The following is a 24,944-nucleotide window of genomic DNA, read 5'->3' as shown; positions in this document are numbered from 1 at the left end:
ATCTACCAAGTATGAAGTTTATGGAACATTGTCTGTTCCTAATCAATGGATTCTTTAAAATGAATTGTCTGCCTTCTTTCTCTATAGCTGTTGGAAGGTCTTGAGTTTTTAGAGAAAAGCTAGGGCTTTTGTCAGTACTTATGAAGTCTAAGAATATTACAATTAGTTTATGCTACATACTGAAAATAACTTTGAAATCTAGTGCTGAATATTTGTAATACTTTTACTAACTGTGTTTTTATTGTGAAAAGAAGAGGGGAAGCAAATGCTAGGCAATTTCTAGCTTTCACACTTGGAAGTTCTTACAATGTGTTAGAAAAACTATTTTCCTCTTAAAGAAAAATAGTAAAAAAAAGAAAAGCAAATAAAAGAAAAGAAAAATAGCTATATCTTCTTGAAGAATAAAAAATAGAAAATAGGGTGATAATAAAGAAAAAACTGTACCTTTTAAAATTGCTTTTTTTAAAATGTTTTGATTCATGATTTATATTCTTTTGAATAATCACTAATTAGCGATACAATTTCTTCTTTTAATAAAGTTCATTAATATCGATTATGAGAGAGTATTACTATGTGGTCATGAGAAGGAAATTATTATTGCTTTCTTATTTTACAAATTATGTATAGCAAAGTTACTCATGAGAATAAAATATATATTTTTCTTAGTTTCCAAATTAAGTATTCAACATTTACCTCAAATCATCAATTTCAGTAAGTTTGTTCAAAATAAAATTTTAAAAAGTCAGGTTTTCATTAATTTACTTTTGCAATTTTAAGCTATTATTTAACATTTAGTCATACCTCAAACCATAACTTTAGTATGTTTCTCAACTAACCTTATTATATGCATCTGATTTCAAAGTGATAATGCTTGGTGTTTTTTGAATCTTTAAAATCAAAAGCTTCTACTTAATACATGAAAACTCATTTGTACTATCTTTTTTTAAAAAAAAGAATTATTCTGAGACTTTTTGAGGCAGTTCAATAATGAGGTGCGGAACACATTAAAGGTAGGTCAACAGTCTTTCAGGTCTGTGCTAGGTACTTGTCTGCAGTAAGTAATGTACAAATGAAGCTTGAGTGCCATCCTCTATTAGTATTATGCTCTGTGATGCTCATAAGTCTAATGGATTGGCTTCTGTCCAGTGATTTAATGTTACTAGGCTTTTTTTTCCTGTTTCTGTTTGAGTACAGAAATAAAAAGCACAGTGGTTTTGGAAAAGTTGCAAATATAAACACTTTGGAGTTTAGCATACCATCACAAAGTAGAGAGATTGAAAACAATAAAGGCCAATGAAGTTGTGCTTGTGTGTGGATATAATCCAGAAGATATTTGTAAATACATATTCATACTCTCTCAGCAGGAAATTATTTAACTTAAATTGTAGAATCTTGAAAGATGCTGACATTTTTGTAATGCATCATGGTAGAAATAAATTCTTCCTACTAAAAAATCTGCTTATTTTTCTACTGACAATAATAGGCAAGGTAAGTTTGCAACAATGGGGTACCAAATAAATAGTGGCTAATGGCATGGACCATAAAGGTGCACCATGTTGTAGAAAAACATTGGTCAGGATATTGACATCGAATAACTGAAAATATTACGGGGCAGTCTTTGCAGTTTTTCCTGCTTTGCCTATAATGGTGTACCATGCATTTTACATTTCCTACAGACTACATAGTCTTCTAAATAAATTTTTACGTATCAGTTAGCAAGTGACAGTTACTCTTTTAAGTTACTTATTTTATGAAGAATAAGCCTCTTTGTTTAGGAGACAAGTCACTCGAAAATGGGAGTGCCAGGACACTAAATGAACAGGCAATTACAGAGTTATTCAGTCCCTTAGTACACACATTTTATTTTTTTGCAAAGTAATCCTGGAATGTGTTGTGAGTCTTTTTTATATGGTAGAAATTGCTTACATGATGTTCTCTTTCTTCACCTGACATCTTGCCTTTCTTTCCTCGTTACAGATGTCGTATACTTTCCACCTAAAATTCTGACAAGCGTTGGTTCTAATGTTTCTTTTCACTGCATCTATAAAAATGACAACAAGATTGTGTCCTCAAAAAAGATTGTTTGGTGGATGAATTTAGCTGAGAAAATTCCTCAAAGCCAGTACAGTGTTATAGGTGACCATGTTAGCAAAGTTATGCTTCCCTCTGTGAATGCAACCCAACCTCGAGGCAAGTTCATGTATAATGCCGTGTACTGCTGCAACCAACTCGAGTGTCACCATCGCTACGCTGAGTTGTACGTCATTGGTAAGAATATTGAGGTTTTGTTCATTTGTTCCACCAGACAAGTTTTCCTTATGGTCCCTGTGACAGAGACGTAGTTAAGATGTAAGGAGATTTTTTTTCATTCAAAATTTTTTTGGTGTTTGTGCTTTATATTAATATTTTAATGTGTTTTAAATAGATGTCAATATCAATATATCATGTGAAACTGATGGGTACTTAACTAAAATGACTTGCAGATGGTCATCCAATACAGTCCAGTCACTTGTGGGAAGTACTTTGCAGCTGAGGTATCACAGGTACGTATTATTTATGCTGTTTTACTTTTCTAGGAATAAATTGAGACAAAGGGTTTTGGTAGAAATATTACTGTAACAGTAGTGTTACAGAATTTTTTTCCTGAGAGGACAAGAGGACATACTTAATTGGTATATTTTTGAGGCATTGAAAGAATTGTTGATTCTTGAAAAAGGTTCATACTTGAGATTAAAAACAAGTATATATGTAATTTGTTTTTACCTCAGATTATTTTTCTGATAATTAATACTCCACAGTTGGATTTTAACTCTTGAATGAAATTCAAGAAAAGTTAGTTTATATATATTTTAATCTGATTTACAGATTTGATTAGAGAAGAACATAGAGGAATATAAAAGCATAATATCATTAGGTTTAAAATTAATATCTTAGAGGTAGAGATGCCAAAACTGTAAAAGCTACTATGGGTGTTTTTTAGAACTCTATGAAATAATTTAAGAAAGAAACACTTAATAATTAACAAGGACCAATGTGAATAAGGAGTAATTTGGGCTTGTTTATGTTGATGCTTCTCTGTTTTGGAAATAATTCAAAGCCATTGTCTTCCTAGCATCCTCCTTATCTCTACAAATATTTTTATCTGAAGCAATATCACTCTTGATGAGGAGAAGAGAGAAACATTTTTATTTATCCTATAGTGGTTTTCAAATATGTGTCGTGCTCTTAAAAGCTATGACCTAATTTGTGTTTGTGTTAGAGACTTCCAGTTTGTATAATTTGTATTTATTTATTCTTAAAATCTAAATTTTCTGTTGGAAAATAAATCCTTTCCCCCAAACACAGTGGACTGACTTCTATTCCTAAAGCCAGCAGTCCACTCTTGTATAGTATTAGAAAACAATGCAGCAATCTCTACATTTCTCAAATGCCAATAATAGCTGCTTTCATCGTAACCTACAGGAGTACTTTTAAATCGATCCAATGTCCATGGTGTGCCATTTTACTTTTCTATCTGTCTGCACTTTCTTTTTGTGGCCTTCTGACACTAAAGAGGTGTTGTGGAAGACTCTTACATTAGCTCTGCACCCCCTTTATCTTGCTCACATTTGCAGAAGACCCACTAGTTGGGTGAGTTTCTTGGTCACCCTAAGCCGATGTTTCCTTATTTGTAAAAAGGAGAGAGTTATAAGACTTACAGGGTTTCTGTGAGAATTAAGGGACAGAATTCATTTAATTATAATTAATGATATAATTTCTCACAGCAAATATTCAGTAAATGGTTGTTGCTGTCATGATGATGATGATGCAAACCATTGGATTCCAAATGGACTAGTACTTGGCTTCTTATTTTCATCATCACTGTCCTCTACCCACCACCACTCATTCACACACACAGACACACACACAGATCGATGACTGTAATTTTTTAGGAAATAGGAAAAAAATTGTCATGCACAAAAAACTGGAAATTGAGAGACAGAAGAATATAGATTTTTCATTTCCTTCTGACCTCCTCCCTCTCATCTTTATAGAAACAGTAACGACTGCTTTGGTCATTTAAATACCATATGAAGAGTAAATAGTGGTGAAGCGGTTATTTCAAAGAAGAGAAGTGCTTTGTATATTCTGGGTTGCAGTGTTGGTGGGTTCACTTGTAGAAAATGTTTTCTTAATTTTTTCCTGGAGAAAATGAGTAATGTACTTAACTATATGGTTCATATAGTCAAAACCATAGAATTGGTGTTATTTTAATTGAATTAGAAAATATTAGGCTACCATCAGTTATGCTGTCATTTACTGTCAATTATAATTTGTGGTGGAATTTAAAATCCTCTATTTTAAAGGATAAGGAATTGACCCACCCCATCTTGGGAATTCCCCTTTACTACTTTTGATCTGTACTATCAGTTATGGTATAAAGTTACCTATACTTTCAAACACTTTTTCAAAGTATTGTAGGTTTTTGTCTCTAACTGGATCATTATTTCCTTATTAGAGCAATATGTTTTGTTCATTTGCATCCCCATTTAGTGTCTAATGACATATTTAATAAAGGTTGTTTACTGTCTCTTTTTGTGGAAAGACATAACACTGCTATATAGTTGGGAGGTAAAAAATCCTGTTCCAATAACATCATTTTTAGATGGAGAAAACCTCTCTCTCATTTAAAGACAAAGGCTAGATTCTCAAATAAGTCTATTTTATCAATGCTGTATACTAATTGAATATTTTCATATCTTTTAAGGAGCAGCCTTTACTGTTCTGATAGTCCATCTATTCATCCCAATTCTGAACCCAAAGATTGCCACTTGAAGAGGGATGGCTTTTATGAATGCATATTTCAGCCAATCTTTCTCTTATCCGGCTATACAATGTGGATTAGAATCAATCACTCTTTAGGGTCACTTGACTCTCCACCGACATGCGTTATTCCTGATTCCGTGGGTATGTCAAATTTTGTTGCAATTTTATTGCAGATTAAGATTCATATTAACTCAGAGTTACTGTTGTATTTTACCATTTAATCACATTGGGTTTTGAAAAAGTATTGTTCCAGTTTGCACTGGAATTGAGATGACAATCAGCCTCAGAAAGTTTTCCAGCTTGATTTTATTTTAAACTACTTATAGCACGCTTTTTTTCCAGCAATAGAAATATTTTCAGTATTCTATTGATACGATGAATTCTGTCAGCCACTGTGAAGTTGTTCTAAATAATGGATGGATTCTGTTGGTTGCTGTGAATGAAATTGAGTCGAGTTCTTTAATGTACTACTTTGTAAGTCTTTCTTCCATAGTACACATGAAAACACCTGGATTTTAAGATCTTTATGAGAGAAGTTGTGAGCTTACAGAACAATCATGCATGAAATTCAGGATTCCCGTATACCACCCTATTATTAACACCTGACATTGGTGTGGAACTTTTGTTACAGTTGATGAAAGCATGTCTTCACATTTGTTCCATTAACTGTAGTCCATGATTTAACTCGGGGGTCACTGTTTGTGTAGTGCAGTTCCATGGATTTTTTTTTCTTTTAATTTTCATCTGTCACCATATATACAACTTAACATTTCTCCTTTTAAGCAGATTCAGGCGTGTGTTTCGGTGCTGTTAATCACAGTCACAATGTTGTGCTACCATCCACCCTTCCATCCTGGAGGTCTTTGTAATCTGAGTAGCCACAACCCAAGGCTTTGAATTTATGAGGCCATATAGGAAAGCAGAGGCATTCAAAGCAACTAAAGAGAGGTGAAGAAGAGAAAATAGACAAGGATGATGATGTATCATGATATTTAAAACATTCTTTCCATAAGAACTTTTAACATCAAAGCGATCGAAATAAAAGAGCACTTGGAAAATTTGATATACTTCTCCAGTATTGTTGTGGAGAAATGACCACATTCTCAAGAAATGACCTTGAGAAATGACCTGTTTGATCGTGCAGCAGAAGTGAAAGAATGTCTTTTGGTGTTATAGACTATTTTGGGGGAAAATGAGACAAAAATCAATATTTAATTTGTTTTTTTTCCCAGATAATTAATGCACATCTGAATTAAATCCTAAATTTTGTTAAAGATTGAGATTTCTTTTTCAGTATAAATTCCCAGTCATTTCACTTCCCCACTTCCCCACTATTTATTTTTTTTCCATTTAAAATCACTTTTCTTGTACTAAATGTCCTAGGATAGCAAGACACCCTTTTATGCTCCCACACAAACATACACAGGTACACACACGAAAAATATGACAAATGCAACATGGATTCAGTACTGTGTGCCATCTGAATTACCTTTAATGCTGCTCTGCTCAGAACTAAAACCAAAAGTTTAAATTGGGCTTATGTTGCCTATTCAGTGGTAGAAAGCAATGTGAAAATTCAACTTGGGATCCAAATGCCAGAGTTGTAAATGTGCACTGGCCACATAAGCATTCTGAGATTGTTTTATCACCCCAAAAATGAGAATAGTTCCTCTGCCATCCCAGAATGGTTATTGGCGGTTCACATAGACAGTTGTATTTCAGAGCATCGTTTCTGGAAACTATATGTTCATTGAATATGTTTATATAATTCAGTCAGGTATAATCACAGATTTAAACTCTTGTGGTCACTAGAGTTTTGATACTTCCTTTCCTGAGAGGAATTCTCTTTCCAAGAGATGAAATACGTATTGTCTTAGTAGGTCGGTGGATGGCTTCTTGATCTCTGAAGAATTGAGCAATCATAAGAAACTATATAATAATGAAAAAACTTATTTTTTTTTTGGCATGAGTAGTCTAAAATATTGTTGGGTGCATAGCAATAATAATACAACACTATAAAATAATTTTTTAACTACTGTACAAAGAGAAGACCACATATTTACACAGTGGTGGTTTTGGCCAGGGGAAAGTAGGGGGAGAAAATAATAACAGACACCCATATTGTGCCAATCAAGGTAATATTTATTCCTTGTGAATCATAACAATGTTAAGATTTATAAGGCTTGGTAAATAAATAGATTTATATTGTATATGGATCCAGGAGGCAGACTACTGATTCTTTAAAGTCCATTCTCGCTCCATTTTCCCAACACTGAGCATCAACATTTGACGTTAGTTGTGGTTTGGATTATTTAGTGTTTTTTAAAATTGTTTGTTTCTTATAGTTGGCCCTTAGGCTTTTCTTTTCCTTTTCCAAAAAGGAAAAACTACAGGGTCAGTTGTTCCCTGCATCCCCTGGCCAAGGGCCATCCTTCAGTTTGGGTTGTTCACTGGCAGGGGTGATGGTTAAAATAGTTACCAGTAAGGGTGGCAGGACTACTGACCTTTCAAGCCACACTCCTAGAATCCTTCTGCTCTTCCAGGCATTAAGTTTGTAGCTGCCGGATCATGAGCAGGTAGGTAGGGGGCTCTGATGTGAGAGGGTTCTGGAGGGGTGTTCTCGGTAGAGCAGCTCTTTGCCATTTGGTATGGACCTACTTAGAAATCTTAACGGGTTTGCCCGTACCAACTGAATGTCTTCCCACTCCATTGGAATCCTCCACTCTACCTGAGGATAACCAAAATGACTGAGTATAATTCTGCGCTGTGAAACTGGGGTCAGGAAGCAGAGAGTACAGCTGCTCACACTGTTGATCTTGGGCCTGGAGACTTTCAGTTTCACACATAACTCGAGTTTCCATATTATCTTTTATTATTAAGAAAAGTGGCCCTCAAAGTAAAAAATAGAAACTTGGGGCAAACTTATGTAGTTGATATAAGCATGAGCTGCACCTTTGACTTTGACCTCTAAGAGCAGCAGCATAAAAAGGTGATAAGGGGAAAAAAAAAACTTCTCTGTGTCATTTCTGTGGTTTTAACCTTAAGCCTTAGAACATACCTTGCATTTGTATGTGTGTGTGTATCTATTTTTAAGAAGTCACAATCAGATCTTACAGATTGCAGAGTGACATGGAAAATGTACAGATTTTTTTCAATCTCTCTGTTTGCAAACTAGAGATACTCCCTTTCTTATGTATCACATAAAGTTATAGGGGATCAAATAAAATAATGAATAAGAAAGTTTTGAAAAAAAAAAATGTATTGATTTCTAAATATAGGGCATTAAAAACATTGATGCTTTATAAAGATAAGATTTTAAAACGTTATTACTGTTTAAATAACTGTTACATAATACTGTTTTAAAAATTTGTAGTGAAACCACTGCCTCCCTCCAGTGTGAAAGCAGAAATTACTGTAAATGTCGGATTGTTGAAAATATCTTGGGAAAAGCCAGTCTTTCCAGAGAATAATCTTCAGTTCCAGATTCGTTATGGCTTAAGTGGAAAGGAAGTACAGTGGAAGGTATCTAGAAATCTCTTTAGCTTGCCTCCCAAAATGTTATTTCTTATAATGTTTAACAAGATCTTTAGTACATCAAATTTATTTTATTGGCATAAAAGTATATCCTCCTTGGATTCTGTGGCTATTTTTGTTTAAACAAATAGATTGATCTAAGTCTAACCCTTCTAAGGAGTTTCAGCATTTCCCAAAGGGTACTTTATAGGACATTGGACTCATGAAATCATCCCTGAAAAAAGCACAAATATGTTGAGTAAACACTGTATCTTCCTGGCACAGAACTGTAATATATTACATCTTAAAGGTTTGGAGAGGTCCTACATTAGAGAAACACGTGTCGCTTTATTTCACCCCATGCTTCCTAAACTTGTTTTGACAAGGAAACCCTTTTCCTCTAACACCTATTATATTCTTCACTATATATATGTTCAAGTGTGTTCCCTGGAACACATTTTGGAAGGAGCTGCTTTTATCAAATAACCACAGTCTTACCCATAGTGGCAAGTGTATGACACATAGAAAGGTGCCTATGATGGCTTTCCACGCGAGTTTTCTAGGGAATCCTGCGAAAATCTAGCAATCAGGAATACTGATTATGTCAGCAGATCATAATGGTTTCGGCTGAGATGAATGTGGAAGTTTTCCTTCTTATTGAGATATATTGAACATTAGAGGTGCGCTATAGCCAACCCTATTCAACCACTAGGTTAAAATTCTTAAAAGTCTTTGTGGAAGGAAGATGAATGGTCAAGAATTAGTAGTAAGGGAAGAGCGTGTTTGGGAAACAAGATTGCAAATGAACCATGAGCGGTTTACAATTAGTAATGCAGTATTTTATGTTTAATGCTGTTAAACATAAAACATAAAGAATATTAAACAAAAATATTAATGATATTTTATATAGGTATACTAACTAATTTCTTTTTATCTTGGACTCTGAAGAGGTGGATTGTCCTTGTGAAGGATAGGTCTTTGGATTGTTTATGTCCTTCTGCTCATTAATCTCCATATACCCAGAATTCTCTAAGATAATTATTTTAAGGTATAATTGTGTGCATGTGGCTCAAGAGGCTTATTGGCTATTTGAGTGTCTAAATTCTCCTGAAGATATTCTCACCTCTCTTGAAGAAAGTCATTTTGTGGAAGGTCTTTCACACTGCTCAATAGGGAGAGTTACAGCAAATCATTTAAGCATTTTCTGTACATCTTTTAAGCTTGGAGTGAAGTCTTTAGTTATGCATTTTTATCATAGGTTTATTTCAGAAGTTTCTGCTTCCCTCCAGTAAACCCCTTCCAATTTTGGCGGCTTGCTTTATATTCAGCAGAAATGCAGACTGAATATTTATGTAGTTCATCTTCAAACCTGATTACTCTTTTCAGTTTCTCTTTGGTGGTTGTATTTTTCTTGCCAAAATGTGATGATAGAAGGAGAATGTAAACACTTGAGCATACATACAGTTCTTACTTTGAATTCCAGTTGAAAACAAAATTCCCATTGCACAAGTCTTGTAATAATTCTGAGTTAAATGTGCCCTCTTCCCCTCTGTAGTCTCAGCTCTACTTAATTCTTATTTACTCTAATTAATTATGTTATTCACGGTATCCAACATGCTACTTCTTGGGTAATGCACAAATTATAAAGAAGAATGAATTTTTTTGTGTGAGACTGATAGAACCAACAATTCAATGATGTAGGGGATTATTATCAAGTTACAGGTGCTGCTTTTTTGCACTGTTTTCAAGCCCCAAATTTTGTCATCAGCCAGGGAAGCATAAGATAGCCAAGAGAATCTTTAATTTGAAAGCACTCACAATACAAGCCCAGTATGAATATTTCTAAAGCCGGAAAACTCAAAGTCAGTTCTCTTTTAATTGTGGAAGAAATCTTAAGTTGCATTTCAGGGCTGTTTAGATCCTTGCCATTTGGTAATGATCAAGCTAATGCTTTGTCTTATTTTACAGATGTATGAGATTTATGACGCAAAATCAAAATCCTCCAGTCTGGCGGTGTCAGACCTGTGTTCGGTCTATGCCGCTCAGGTGCGCTGCAGGCGGCTGGACGGGCTGGGATATTGGAGTAATTGGAGTCATCCTGGCCACACAGTTGTCATGGATATTAAAGGTCTGCAGAGCTTTCGTAAATTTGTCTTGAGAAGTGATTAATTGTGTGCTTCAGATATCACTGAAAAATATTCCTCCCATGGGCACATGTACAACTTGGGCTCCTTGTTGTTTTGCAGTTCCTATCAGGGGACCTGAATTTTGGAGAATAATCAGTGAAGATTCCCCCAAGAAAGAGAAAAATGTCACCTTACTTTGGAAGGTATTCCTGCTTTTTATGCTTTCTTACTTTTCATTTTTTTTTTTTTTTTTTTTTTTTTTTTTTTTAAAGGAAAGACAGAGAGAAGGAAGGAAGGATAGAAGGAAGGAAGAGAGGAAGAAAGGGAAACATCTTTTAAACATTTTCTTGTTTTATTGTATTTTGTTTCTCCGTTTTCGTTACATGGGCTGGGGCCGGGAATCGAACCGAGGTCCTCCGGCATAGCAGGCAAGCACTTTGCCCGCTGAGCCACCGCGGCCCGCCCCTTACTTTTCATTTTGATAAGACTTATTTCATTGTCCATAATCCTTTCACTATTAATCTCCAGAAGGCTCTGTGATTCTAAATATTTTCATATATTTTTCTTGGCATGGGCAGGCTCCAGGAATGGAACCTGGACCTCTGGCATGGTGGGCGAGAATTCTGCCACTTAGCAGTTGCACGGCCCAATTTTCATATATTTTTGAGATGTGATTGCAGAGAGATGAGTTGTACAGTGATGGAGCACTGGCATGGAAATAGGAGATTAATTCTATTTTCAGCTTTAACCTATTCTAGTTGTGTCTGTACAATTTTCAGAATCACTTAAACTCTCTAGATCTTAGTTTCCACATCTACATTCCACATGTATGAATGCAGGATTAGACAGATGATTGATAATGTGCCTTTGATTCCCAAAATTCTATTTATATTTATTTTTTTCCTGAAAAAAGTAAAGATGGCCTTCCCTAGTTTATCAAAGGCACCTGGAACACAAGATTATTCTGTGTGTATGATGGCATCCAAATAATGGATACACTATTCAGAAATTTCATCCTAGCCATTCTAAAAGCATTCTCTCGTTCAACTGAAATGATTTCTCTCTTAATCATTAGGTTATTTGGTCAGTAGATACCATAATTAAGATTGATTTGGTAGTAAAAAACATGAAGTAAAAATAATATTGATCACTTGAAATGTGAAATTTAAGTGTCAGATCTAAATTTGATTGTCAGGATTGGATGAGCCCTTGTTTGAAAATCTTTATATAAAAATTGGAGTGTATAAAAGTTTATGTCTTTTTGGGTTATAGCTCAGTTTCTGTATAATTTCATTTGGTTAATAATCAATGCAATTTCTCAACTTTGCTTTACATTTCAATATTTCTAATTTAAAATCAGCATTAAGAGCTTATATCTTAAAATCCTAATTGTTAGATTTTAAATAAAATCAGCTATAAATTGTCTGAGAAAGAAAAAAAACAGAGTTTATATCCGAAGAAAAAGTAGATGAAATACGAATAAGCAACATCTGAAATTAGCCTATGGTAAGGGAAGGACACAGACATTTATTAAACATCTACTGTATTCCAAGGACTTCTCCCTGGCTCCGCCTTGAGGGTTGCAGGGGAGCCTTCTCTACTCTGAGAGATTGAGTGGGGAGTCGAGATCACTGAGGAAGGCAGCACTGCTGAATAAGACCCAGCCATCTTGGTCAACACAATTTTTGTTTTCTGTTCCTTTGTTTGATTTTCATGGATCCCTCCTCCAGAGATCTGAGAGTTTCTACAGTGAGGGGCAAGCAGTGATGGTACTAAGGTAGTGGTGGGTGGGGCATGAATAGAATTTTAATAGTTTTTCTTTGTCTTTAATTTATCCTCTCATAGCAATAGCCAACTGGCATCTGCCCCAGCCGGGCTGGAGCTACTCTCCCATCTCTCTTCCCCACCACAACATACCCTAGAGCAAGACAATTTTTTTGCTTCCTAGACTTTTCCAATGCTTTATTTTTTAATTTTTTCATTTTTATTTTTATTTTTTTTTACATGGGCAGGCACCAGGAGTCGAACCCGGGTCCTCTGGCATTGCAGGCAAGCCTTCCTGCCTGCTGAGCCACTGTGGCCCACCCTCCAATGCTTTCTTTATCTCCTGAATTCCATATTTCTTCATCAGCCTGTCCAGTTAAACTTTCTACAGTGAAGGAAATGTTTTATGTTTGCATTGTCTGATATGATAGCTGCCAGATTGTAGAGCACGTGAAATTGGCAACTGAAGAAGCTACTTTTGAATTTTATTTTTAATTGATTTAAGTTTAAATGGCCTCAGGTGACTAATGGGTATCTATTAGACAGCACAGCTCCATGGAGTCTTCAGGTTTCATTTTTTTTTTCCTGTATGGTATATGGCAGAGTCACATTTCATTATTTTTTTCCATGTGAGTATCCCATTATCGCAGCACCATTTGTTGAATTTTTGTTGGTTTGTTTTGCTTGTTTGTTCTTGGTAAGTGCATGGGCTGGGAATCAAACCTGGGTCTCCTACATGGCAGGCAGGAATTCTACCACCGAACTACTATTACATCCCCCTTCAGGTTTGAATTGAAGGGATACAGTACCATTACAAATCCACTGCCTTTGTAGGAATCTAAATGTCTTTTATTGGCTATCTTTGACCTTTATCAACTTCGTGTTTTGCTTTGTATTGTTTTGTTTTGCTTTCCTTAATTTAGGTAATAGTTCAAAGATTATGGTACCCTAAGCTTGTGCTTCTCAAATTGGGTAAGAGTTGCCCAAAGTTATGTAATGGATTAACAACAAGGCTGCAGGATAAGTATGTCACTTTTTTAACCACTTTTTTTTTTTTGGCATTTTAAGAAGTAAACTTTATTTTAAAATAGTTTTAGATTTACTGAAAGTTGCAAAGGTAATCTTGAGTTCCTATGTATTCCACATCACGTTTTCTCTATCTTACATTAGTATGGTACTTTTGTTAAAATTAATATTGATACATTATTATTAACTAAAGTGCATAACTTACTCATATTTCCTTAGTTTTTACCTGATGTCCTGTTTCTGTTGTAGGATCCCATCTAGGATGACACATTTAGCAGTCACGTCTCCTTAGACTCCTCTTGGGTGTGATACTTCCTCAGACTTTCCCTGTGTTTGAAGACCTTGACTGCACTTTGAAGAGCACTGGTCTGATATTTTATAGGATACCCCTCAATTGATATTTTTCTGATGTGTCTGTCATGATCAAATTTGGGTTATAGCTTTCTGGGAGGAAGACTCCAGAGGAAAGAAAAGTGCCATTTTCCCCCATTACATTAAGGGCACGTGCTGTCCACATGGCTCAAGCATGTTGTTGTTGACTTCGGTCACCTGGATGAGGTGGTCTGTCTGGTTTCCTTTTCGCCCTTCTGTATCATACTCTTTGCAGTAAGAGTGCTTAAGGAGTGGGGAATTATGCTCCACAGCCTTGAGAGCTGTTGTAGTGTCCTAGGCGGCTCAAAGCAAATACCATATTGTTAAATAATGCAAATTTATTTGCTCATGATTTTGAGGCCAGGAAAATGTCCAGATTAGGACATCATCATGGCTTTGCTTTTTTCCGTGGGTGCCAGCAATCCCTGGCTACTCTGTCACTTGGCAAGGCACACAGTAGCTTCTCCTGGTCTCTACCTTTGCTTTCGGGTTTCGTTGATTTCAGCTGCTTGCTTCTGTGGCTTTCTCTGTGTTTGAATTTCATTCTTTTAGAAAGAACTCCAGTCGTAGGAATAAGACCCATTCTGGGGTGGGCAGTGGTGGCGCCGTGGCAGAGTTCTCACTTGCTATGCCTGAGACCGGAGTTCGATACCCGGTGCCTGCCCGTGGAAGAAAAAAGCAAAAACAAAACAGAACACAAAGACCCATTCTGACTGGTCTGGGCCACACACACCTTAACTGAAGCAGTCTCATCAAAAGTTCCTACTTACAATGGGTTTACATTCACAGGAATGGATTAGACTTAAGAACATGCTTTTCTGGGGTACATGTTCTTTTCTGGGGTATAGCTTCAAACCAACATAAGTTGGAGGATCTACATATGTTAAATAGGATTCTTCTGTCTGTCCCCCCATTTATTTATTCAATCATTATTTATATCAATATGAACTCATGGATATTTATTCTATACTTTGGGTCATAATGCAATAATATTTTATTTTTTGCTGTAGAAACTGTTCTTGCTTTGGCCATTGGGAACTATCAGTTGGTCCTTGTGTCCCTTTAACATGGCCCGATTATTGTGGGTTTTTCTATTTATGCACTGATTAGCTGGACTTTACTAAATTGAAAATCTCTGCTCTGCAAAATACATCAAGAGGATGAAAAGATAAGCCATAGACTGAGAGAAAATATTTGCAGCACATATCTAAGTACTCGTGTCCAAAATGTACTAAGACATCTTAAAACTCAGCGATAAGGGTTGCACAGGTGGTTCAGTGGTAGAATGCTCACCTTCCATGCGGAACACGTGGATTCAATTCTCAGATCATGCATCCCCCCAGAAAGAAGTAAACAGACTCAATGGTGAGAAAGCAAACAACCCAATTACAGAGTAGGCCAAAGATCTGAACAGGTACCTCACCAAAGGCATATAAAGATGTCAAATAAGCCAGTGAAACTGTGTTCCACATCATTTGCCATTTGGAAAGTGAAAATTAAAGCAATAATAAGAACCACTACTCGCCTCTCTAATGGCTAAAATAAAAAAATTTTTGACAGTACCAGTTGCTGATAAGTATGTGAAAAACAGGAACTCACCATCAATGCCAGTGGAATGCAACATGGCACAGGCATTTTGGAAAAGTTTGATAGTTTCTTACAAGTTAAACATAGTCTTACCATTTGAGCCAACTTTGTACTCCTAGGTATTTAAATAACTGTTTTGAGAAATTATGCCCATATAAAAACTTGGACATACATGTTCATAGCAATTTTATTCTTGATAACCAAATTCTGGAAGCAGCCAAGACGCTGTTCAGTAGATGAACAGATAAACATGCTGGTATACCCATACAATGGAATATTATTCAGTGTTAAAAAGATATAAGCTATCAAGTCACAAAAACGTGTGGATGGATCTTAAATGCATATTGCTGAGTGAAAAAGCCAGTCTAAGAAAGCTACATACTATAATATTCCACTTATATAATGTTATGGAGAAGGGAACACTAGAGATGATTGAAAAAAAAATCAGTGGTTTCTAAGAGTTCAGGGACCAGGGAGAGGTTGAATAGATGAAGCACAGAGTATTTTTTTTAGAGTAGTGAAACTATTCTGTAGGGTACTGTTATGGTAGGTACATGATAATATGCATTTGTCAAAACCCATAGAACTTTACACAAAGAGTGAACTTAATTATGCAAACTTTTACGAAGGAGGTCAGGAGATCCCAGACTATGATGAAAGAACCTAACTGTATTATAAGTGCATGAAAAAACCTCACTGAAGGGTCTGGGAAGAAAAGGTCCTGACCTAAGTAACTTTGGAAATGAGTAGTCTTAAGACAAAAGTATGAGCGCCATACTCAAATTGCTAAAGTTGTTTTCTAATACCAGTATACATCGGCATTGGAATTGAACAGTTAAGAAAATGAATGGCAGATGGTGGATTCCAGATTTCTCATTGTTGGACTAGGAAGTAACAGACAAGCAAGGAGAGAAGGCTAGAATGATCCATGTGGTAATGGATTAGAGTTGGTGATGTCAGGATGAACTCATGTTATATTAGTATAGATACAGATGGATACAATTAGAAGTGTGTATGATATATATCTGACACAGGGGTTGGTATATGTATATATATGTATATATGTCTCTAATTTGTCAGTCTAGAGGGTCTGGAAGCCATGGCACCCCAGTAGTGAGGAGCACACCCACCAGCACATCTTTGTTTCTAATACAGTTCTCCAGTAGAAGAACTAGGGTTCCTTGGAGAAATGGCTGATTAGAGGGCTGAGATACAAAATATCCAAGTTGAATCTGTTGCATCTTGCAGTATCAGAAGATAAGGAAATAATCATTTTCGATTGCCAAAATAATTATTTCCATATTAAAACTGACATGGATTTTTAAGAACAAAATGCAAAATTTGTATTACATCTGAGACATTTTTTTATTTGCAATGGACTGCTGAAATCTTGCTTTGGAGACTTTGATTACCTAGTGTTATTGTTTTTTAAACTATACAACAAAAATTCTAGAGTACTATATGTGTTTAAAATAGGGTTGTCCTTAAATAGAGATTTTTCTTTTACTTGAGTAACAGCCTGTCAGGGAAGGGAAAATGAATGACAAATCTTACTGGGGTCAGTGTAAGTCATGATTAACATATCCTCAGCTCTTTTGTGTTGTTGTTATGCAATCAGAAGGTATTTCTTATTTGTTTTATAGATGGGGAAATTCTTGACTTCCTCAGTGTTTCTTTTCCCTAGAATTAGAATGAAACTTCTTGGTAGAAAAGGATCCTGAGTGTATTTTCATGTGATTTATTCTCTGGGACCTAAGAAAACCCCCCAAAGAGGGAAATAAGTTTCCCATGCTCCGTATCTACTAAAACACTTTATGGAAACCATGGTCAGATGCAGCATCTGTTGCGCTTCCTCCAACCCCCGGACCCCCATCTTAAAAGAGGCAGTACCTGCCCTGCTCTGACCCTCACCTCCAAATGGGAGATGCATAAGAGTTCCGTGAGCACTGTTGTTCTGTTCCATGAGCTTGCTTGGTATAAATAGCGTTGTAGCTCTTAAGCTAATCAGTTTTTATGTTTACTACAGCCCCTGATGAAACATGACTCATTGTGCAGTGTGAGAAGATATGTGGTGAAGCATCATACTTCCCGCAATGGCACATGGTCAGAAGATGTGGGAAATCACACTAAATTCAGTTTCCTATGGACAGAGCAAGCACATACTGTTACAATTCTGGCATTCAATTCAATTGGTCCTTCTTCTGTAAATTCTAATTTAACCTTCTCGTGGGCTATGAGCAAAGGTAAGGAGAGGTGCGGTGTAGTAAGGCAGTGCCCCTTTTAATGTTTAACCTTTGCACACTCCTTCCATTCTAAGTTATCGTCCAAGAAACCTGCAAATCTCTGAATTTGAAAGCCTCTCTTTCACCCTTCTTTGTCATGAAAGTAACAAAAGAGATTGGACCCTGATTAGGTAATATATAACTTGGGTTTTCATGTGCTAGACAGGGCACTTGAAGTGTATTATAATAAATGAGAATATTCTAATAATCTAGTACTGAAACTCTTTCAACCAGGGTATGTTATAGAGAAAAATTTGTATAGATATAAACAAAAAATTTGGTATTAAAGCTTATATACAAAAATAAAGCATTCATATATAAATATGTAATTGTGAACATACATATAAACATATAAACAAACATACACACATCTAATACCATGTAATGTTATAGGAATTCAGGTAGTTGCTGAGACTTGAAAATTACCCTGGATTTCACTTAATATAAGTGGTGAGCCCTCTTTAAATAATTTTCATATATTTGGTTAATCAGAGAATTGGAAACCACTTTAAATAGGAGTTTCTAATCTCGGTATATATATATATATATATATATATATATATATATTTGAATATATATATTCAAAGTAAAATTTTCTTATGGAAAATACAAGTTCCTGTATCAATGCCAATGTATCAAAGCCTGTGCTAAAGTTATGTTATGAAATCTATCCGTATTGCTTTCATTGGATATGTCCTATCCTTTTAATTTCAGAGTAGTTTCTACCTTTCTTAAGGTATTTTATATTCTACCTTATGATTATCTTTGTATTTCAAGTATAAATTCTTTATAAGCTCTACAGCATCTAGCACAACATTTTACATTGATACTTTTGATATATATATATATAAATATATATCTATTATAAATATTTATTGAATACTGCACTATGCTAGGTGGTGGGGATTCCATTGTTTGAAGAAGTATAATGGCTTCAGCATTCACAGAGTCTGGTAGGTAAGATGAATATTAATCAAATGATCATACAAGTGAATGCCTACTTCAAACTGAGATAAGTGCCCCAGGAAGGAATGCAGTTTTCTAAGAGCAAATGACAGAGGACCTTGATCTTGCCTTGAGGTCAGAGAAAATTCCCTGAGGAAAAGTTATTGAACTGCAATCTGAAGTGTGAGTAGGAATTAAACTTCCCCTAAAAGGTGGGGAAGAGCATTGGCCCCAACAGAGGAACAGCCTGAAGGAAAGTCCTGTGTCCTTGAGAGGAAGTGGAAGAGCACAATGGCTGCAGTGCAGAGACTCCTGAAGGACGGAAAGGTCAGCTGGGTCATGGCCCCCATGGCCTTGTAGATGTAGACGGGATTTTGGTTTTTGTCTTAGAATATGGAAAATCGTTGAAAACCTTAAATGAGACTCTGTCCAGAGGGTGGTTCAGTGACAGATATGTGCTTTGAAAGCATCACTCCACCTATTGGAAAGAAGAGTTTGGAGGGAATTAGGGAGGATAGTTAAGAGACTTGTGCAATATTTCACCTGAGAACACCTTTTCTACCATATCTAAAAATTCCTTGTTTAGCTTTTAAAATCGTGTGTCTTCTGAATAACATATATTCCCATATCTCTTTGCTTATTGTGCTCTTGTGTTACAGAAATAATTTCCATTTTTCTATTTATTTGATCCCATGTCTGCTTTCCCTTCCTTCTCCTCCAGTAGGTTAGGAGTTCCTCAAGAATAAAAGGAGATTTTCATTAATTTTGAATTTAAAAGTGAATTTCCTTTTTCTCACCCTCAGTAAATATCGTGAGGTCACTCAGTGCTTATCCTTTAAACAGCAGTTGTGTGATTCTTTCCTGGATGCTATCACCCAGTGGTTACAATCTGATGTATTTTATTATTGAGTGGAAAAATCTTAATGAAGACAATGAAATGAAATGGATCAGAATTCCCTCATCTGTTAAGAAGTATTATATCCATGGTAAGTTTACTATACTTTGGTAAACTTCTCTCATGGACTAGTGTAATATTACAGATTTTTAAGACAAATAATGTGGTCATTTAATGAAAACTTCAAAACTGTAGATGATATTACTGTCAATTTAATATGATTATCCCATCTTCTTTTCACAAATATTTAATTCTTTTTCCTTTCAGTCCTTTTTCACTTGAATGTTTTATACAGTTGTAATAATATATCACATAACAACTATGGTGATTCATTCTTTAGATAAGTAATGAGCATCTTGTTTTAAAATTTTATGGCTTTTGAAAAAAAAATTTACAGCTTTTGATAGCTCCTGCCAAATTGTTCCCCCAAACTATGTATCAGCTTATAATGTCACTAGGAGTGAGTGGGGGAGCCAGGTCTCAGGGTCGAGTCCTTGGTCACTAGGCTAGCATAGTCCCCCCAAAGGAGACTTTTTACCCCGGGTGAATCAAGAATAAAGTATAAGCTCATAATCTGGAGTGTCCAAGTCTGGGTGAGGGTTAAAGAGGGAAGGAGAGGATTGCCATGACCTCATTATACAGTAGCATCCTAACAACTCATGCTTTTATTTCAGAAGACCTAGAATTTAGTCTCAGGGTAAATAGAAACAAATTATTGTTGGAGAGCTGAATTCAGCTTTTTACCACTGTTGCACAGGTGGTTTGTTTTAAACCAGAGGGGTATAGAATTTAGGCTTAAAAGACCTCTATCTTTTGTGGAGTAAAACTCATATATCATTAGCATTTGTAAAAATCACTGATAGATCAGTTTTGAGCTTTGCTATGGAGGTGTGGACCCTCTGTGGATTCCACACTCCTGGGCTCCTGGCCCACACCTCCACCTTCTTTGCACAAATTACATAAGAGTTTGAATGGGGAAACTAAGTTAATCAAGTTCCTGGGAAAAGGAAATATATTTGGCTTTAGGGATAAGGGAGAGAAAGTAGAGCATATTGCCTTGGAAAGAGAGTAAGGGAAGAAAATAACTCATATACCCTGAATTGAACAAATTAGCCATCACTGGATCATGTCTTTGAAAAATTTCAGTCTTCTATTTTTGGGAAAGATTTTTAAAAACATATTTAGAAATAATTTTGTTACTGCTAGGAGAATTATTTTCATTACTAGGAGAATTTAAAGTGCTTTGGTTGCTTTTGAAAACCCCTTTAATCATCAGTTTCAACCCATTAACAGCAAGTAATTTCTGTGTTTGGAAATATGGGAGAGTTACTTAAACATTTTTTACATAGATTAATCTTAATTCAGTACTAATGAGATCCAATATATTTTATCCTCAGATCATTTCATCCCCATTGAGAAGTATCAGTTTGGTCTTTACCCAGTATTTATGGAAGGAGTGGGAAAACCGAAGATCATTAATAGTTTCACCCAAGGTAACATTTTTACTTGTAGTTTATTTTTAGCAGATGTGATTTCCTAATTTGTTGGAAGTTATGTTTCTATCTTATTATTCTCTTTCTGATGGAATCGCAAGTCTTGGAAGAGTCCAGAGTCTTGAGCAGATATGTCATGGGGTATTTTCAGTAAGAGAACAAGGTTCCATGTTGATGGTTAGAATGGCCGGGCATGGTGGTGATAAATTCTTATATTGATAAGTAAAATTTCTGGTCTCAAAGTGGGTAAAAAGTGAATGGAAACAAAGGAAAATACAACTATAAAGCAAAATACAACGTCCTAAAGATCAATTGAAGAAGTATTAATTTTCTGCAAAATTCACAGAAATGCTCTAACCTAAAACAGTTCATTCCCATGGGGCATATGTTTATAAGCCTTTAAATTTTAATCAGTCTTTTAGAGAAAATGTTTTTCCACCAACAATTAAACTGAAGAGTTAGCTGTAGAAATAAGTTCATTGGCCTCTTAATTTTTCTTTCTGATTCATATTGCATTGCTTGGAGTACATTTCCCATAATCAACATTTGGATATTGCTGTTACTTTTCAAATTGTCTTAAAATCCAAGCAACTCAATAATGAGGTTTTGAGAGATAAAGGTTTTACCTGGCTGAAGAATTTTAAAAATCATAAAAATTCATTCACATTGGAATAAAACATTATTCAATAAATGTTATTGATTTCTGTTGTAGGCACTGGAGATGGAGCGATACATGTAAATCTTTGTCCTTACGGTACTTAACCTCTAGTGCTCTACTATCAGCAACAGACAATAAAAATCATGTTACAATAATGTCAGATAGAAATAAGTGCTGTGAAGTGAAATAAAGCCAGATGAAGGGATAAAGTTAAGGTGTGGTGTTTTAGTAGGGATGGCCAGAAATGATCTCTCTCTGGGGAGGTGATGTTTGAGTAGAACCCTGGAAATTACAAAGAGAAAGGACATTCCAGACAATGGGATAGTATGTGCAAAGGCCCTGTGGAGGGAAGATACTTGGTGGTTCAAGAAGCAGTAAGGAGGTCAGTGTGTCTGGAGCGAAAGATAGAGATTGGCAGGTGTTGTGGGTTGGGTTATCCAGAAGCATATGCTGAGATAAAGTGATAATGACTTTAATTGGCATTTTGATTCATACAACCTAAAAACAATCAGATTGTAAATAAATAATTTTGAAAAAATGCATTACTAAACTATAGTAAGTATAATATTGAACAGTAATAATACTTTATTAATGTGATCATGACCTTCCGTCCTCTTTTTTTTATTTTTACATTTTTAAAGGTTCTACAGATTTATGATAAAATCATGTAAGAGTTTTCTATAATGTTATAATAGAAAGATATCAACATTTCCTTAAGTTCTTAGTTGTCTGAAATGTATCTCTTTTTCAGATATTATTGAAAGACACTGGAATGATGCAGGTCTATATGTAATTGTGCCAGTTATTATTTCTTCTTCAGTCTTATTGCTTGGGACATTGCTAATATCTCACCAAAGGTATTGTACTTGGTGTTAAGAGTTTTTATGGCAAAAGCCCCTGAACATATTTAAAGCTCAATTTAAAACCAAATCAGAACCTCATGGAATAATTTAATTTCTTACAGATATATATACACACATACAGAGAGAATAATGGGCTGTGTGTTCTAAGAAGTGGCAAAAATGTCTTTCAGAGTTCTGAAATTTGGGTTGGGGACTTTTAGTGGTGAAGCTGGAGGCATCAGTTCATTTATGATCAATAGGCATTCTGCTTTCTAGAGAGCACTGGATGGCTCCATCCAGTTTGTCAGGAAAATGGACTTGAAATTCCTGGATGGCTTTATGGGCTTCGTGTCCCTCTGAACTGAGAGCTTAGATCAACAAGGTCATTTCACGCATGCCAACTCCCAGTAGAAACTTTTGTCCTCTAGTGAAAAAGAGGGAGAAGAGATTTTAGGGTTTGAATTCATTTTGAAGTTAAGTAAGCAGATGGGGCCATATCAAGTTGAAATTGTTTCTGAAGCCAACAGGATGGCCATTTTTTAATATTTTGCTTTGTTTCTGAGGAAACCTATGTAAAGTGTTTAGCACAGTGCCTGGCACATAATAAGTGTTGGCTATTTTTTATTATTACAGTGATGATTAATTTGGGTCTATATAGTACTTCGATGGAAATTTTCATGGTATGGTTGTGAAAATTAGACCCTACTGAGATATAAATGGTTAGTTAGGTTAATTTCTAGTTTTCACATTCATTAAATGTTAGCATTTTCTGTATGACTGTTTTTCTCTAATTCTAATGCCTAGTTTATCCTTGTAGAATGAAGAAGCTGTTTTGGGAAGATGTTCCAAACCCCAAGAATTGTTCCTGGGCACAAGGACTTAATTTTCAGAAGGTCCCTTTTTCGAATTTTTTAACCCAAAATACATAAGATTGCATTTTAGATGGCATATGACTTCTAAAGTTTAAAAGTTATTTCAATTCACTCTAATATGAATTTGTTTGATACATTATTGATTTTCAAGAATAGCAAGATGCTGGGGTTTGAAAACAAGAAACAAAATTCAGTAGCATTACTGAAACTCATTAGTTTACATATGAAAGTTTACAATGCATGTATCTTTTCTCTGTGTCATGTGACAAAATAAATATTAGAACAGCAGGGGTCAGATATGATGGGGAAATGGATGTTTCAATATTTTTTTGCTATAAATCCATTATTATTGTACAAAAGCTTGGAATCAATATTAAAACCCTATAATTATCTTAATAATTATTTAAATCAATTTAAAACTGTATAAATAATCCAATCTTCCATACTGCAATTTGAAAAATGCAGATCATGATAACACATTTGTACAAGTAATTCCATTCAAAGTAAAGCACTTTATGAGCTGCTAGTCAACTATAATAAAACAATTTGTACCTATTTCTATAAACGGAAGTTATCAAAAAGCTCCAGAGTTTAATGAATGTTTTGTATAATTCCCTAGCAGCAAGGTGTGCTCCCGTAAAATTTAGAAAAACCAATTTAGTTTTCATGCTAAAATATCCATGTGATTTTTAAAACTATTATCGTTTAGAGATTATAATGTAACCTTAATGATTTCATATTTATCATAAGTTGCTTGTTAAAAGTCTTCTATGGTTTCCTTTTAGCAGCAAGATAAAGTGTGGTCCTCTTAAATTAGTACTCAAAAACTCTTTCTATAATCTGTTATCAAACTTCTTACCTAATTTTTGCTTTCCCTGACTTTTACTATGTCCTTCTCTACAGACCCTTCTTCATAATGAAGACCCTGGTTTTGGCCCATCTTTCCCAAAGCCTTTCCTTAACCAATGAAGCTCAGAACAATTACTCCCCTCTTATTTCCTAGAACATTTTATTGTTGAATTTATTGAGGATAGTACCTTGTGTTCTGGGACTGTGTTTTGTCTATCACAACTATTTATTGAAATTGTCCTGCTTTGCTTAAGGTATTAAACTAGGGTCTTGTTAAATAGTTGCTGGTTATTCATAATAACCATGCCCATTTATTTATGTGCAAATCACTGATAAATGTACTTTTACATTCATTATGATTTTTACTTCACTTTTTAGTATCCCAGCTTCCTCTGCCGTAAAATGAGAATGAAAACACTTACTGTATAGGATCATTGTGGTATTAAAGAAGGTAGTAATTATCATATAGCAAGGGCTCAATAAATATTAGTAGTTATTATTATTATTATTATCATTTCAGTTAACCTGTGGGGTTGGTGTTATTATCTTCATTTATAGAAGACAAAGCGGAAGCTTTCAGTGGTTAGGTAACTTGTGTTAGAGCCACAATTTGCTTATCCATTTACCCTGGAACTTTTGCTGTCCTCTACAGCAGGGGTTTTCAAAGATTTTTGACTATGACCTACTGTAAGAAATACATTACCTTGCAACCTAATACACACATAGACACAGATAGGCAAAGCTAAACAAAAGATGCACAGACTACTATTTAGTCTTGCTATTTGCAATACCTTCTAATATTTTTACAATTCTACTTCTTTTAAAAATACTGGTTGCAACTCACTAAATTGATTTCAGCATTTAATAGCCTGTGATTTGCAGTAGGAAAACACTGCCGTACAACTGCTTTACCA

At 35.2% G+C, this 24,944-nt stretch overlaps 1 protein-coding gene across 4 annotated transcripts in view; it reads left to right on the top strand.

Moving 5' to 3' along the window:
• Window positions 1–24,944, top strand: part of LEPR (leptin receptor) — a 128,631-nt gene that overhangs the window by 90,672 nt on the left and 13,015 nt on the right. For all 4 annotated transcript variants that reach the window (XM_077120699.1, XM_077120698.1, XM_077120696.1 and 1 more), the window contains exons 8-18: window positions 1,978–2,268; window positions 2,426–2,543; window positions 4,748–4,947; window positions 8,180–8,328; window positions 10,288–10,447; window positions 10,566–10,648; window positions 17,221–17,437; window positions 19,225–19,407; window positions 20,714–20,809; window positions 22,219–22,324; window positions 23,127–23,202. In XM_077120699.1, coding sequence (XP_076976814.1) covers window positions 1,978–2,268; window positions 2,426–2,543; window positions 4,748–4,947; window positions 8,180–8,328; window positions 10,288–10,447; window positions 10,566–10,648; window positions 17,221–17,437; window positions 19,225–19,407; window positions 20,714–20,809; window positions 22,219–22,324; window positions 23,127–23,202 — 1,679 coding nt within the window. The remainder of the gene's footprint in view (window positions 1–1,977; window positions 2,269–2,425; window positions 2,544–4,747; window positions 4,948–8,179; window positions 8,329–10,287; window positions 10,448–10,565; window positions 10,649–17,220; window positions 17,438–19,224; window positions 19,408–20,713; window positions 20,810–22,218; window positions 22,325–23,126; window positions 23,203–24,944) is intronic.

This window comes from Tamandua tetradactyla, chromosome 11 (assembly GCF_023851605.1).
Source record: "Tamandua tetradactyla isolate mTamTet1 chromosome 11, mTamTet1.pri, whole genome shotgun sequence".
Lineage (NCBI taxonomy): Eukaryota > Metazoa > Chordata > Mammalia > Pilosa > Myrmecophagidae > Tamandua > Tamandua tetradactyla.
Note: the sequence above shows the minus strand (reverse complement) of the source record. Positions and strands in the feature narration are given on the sequence as shown.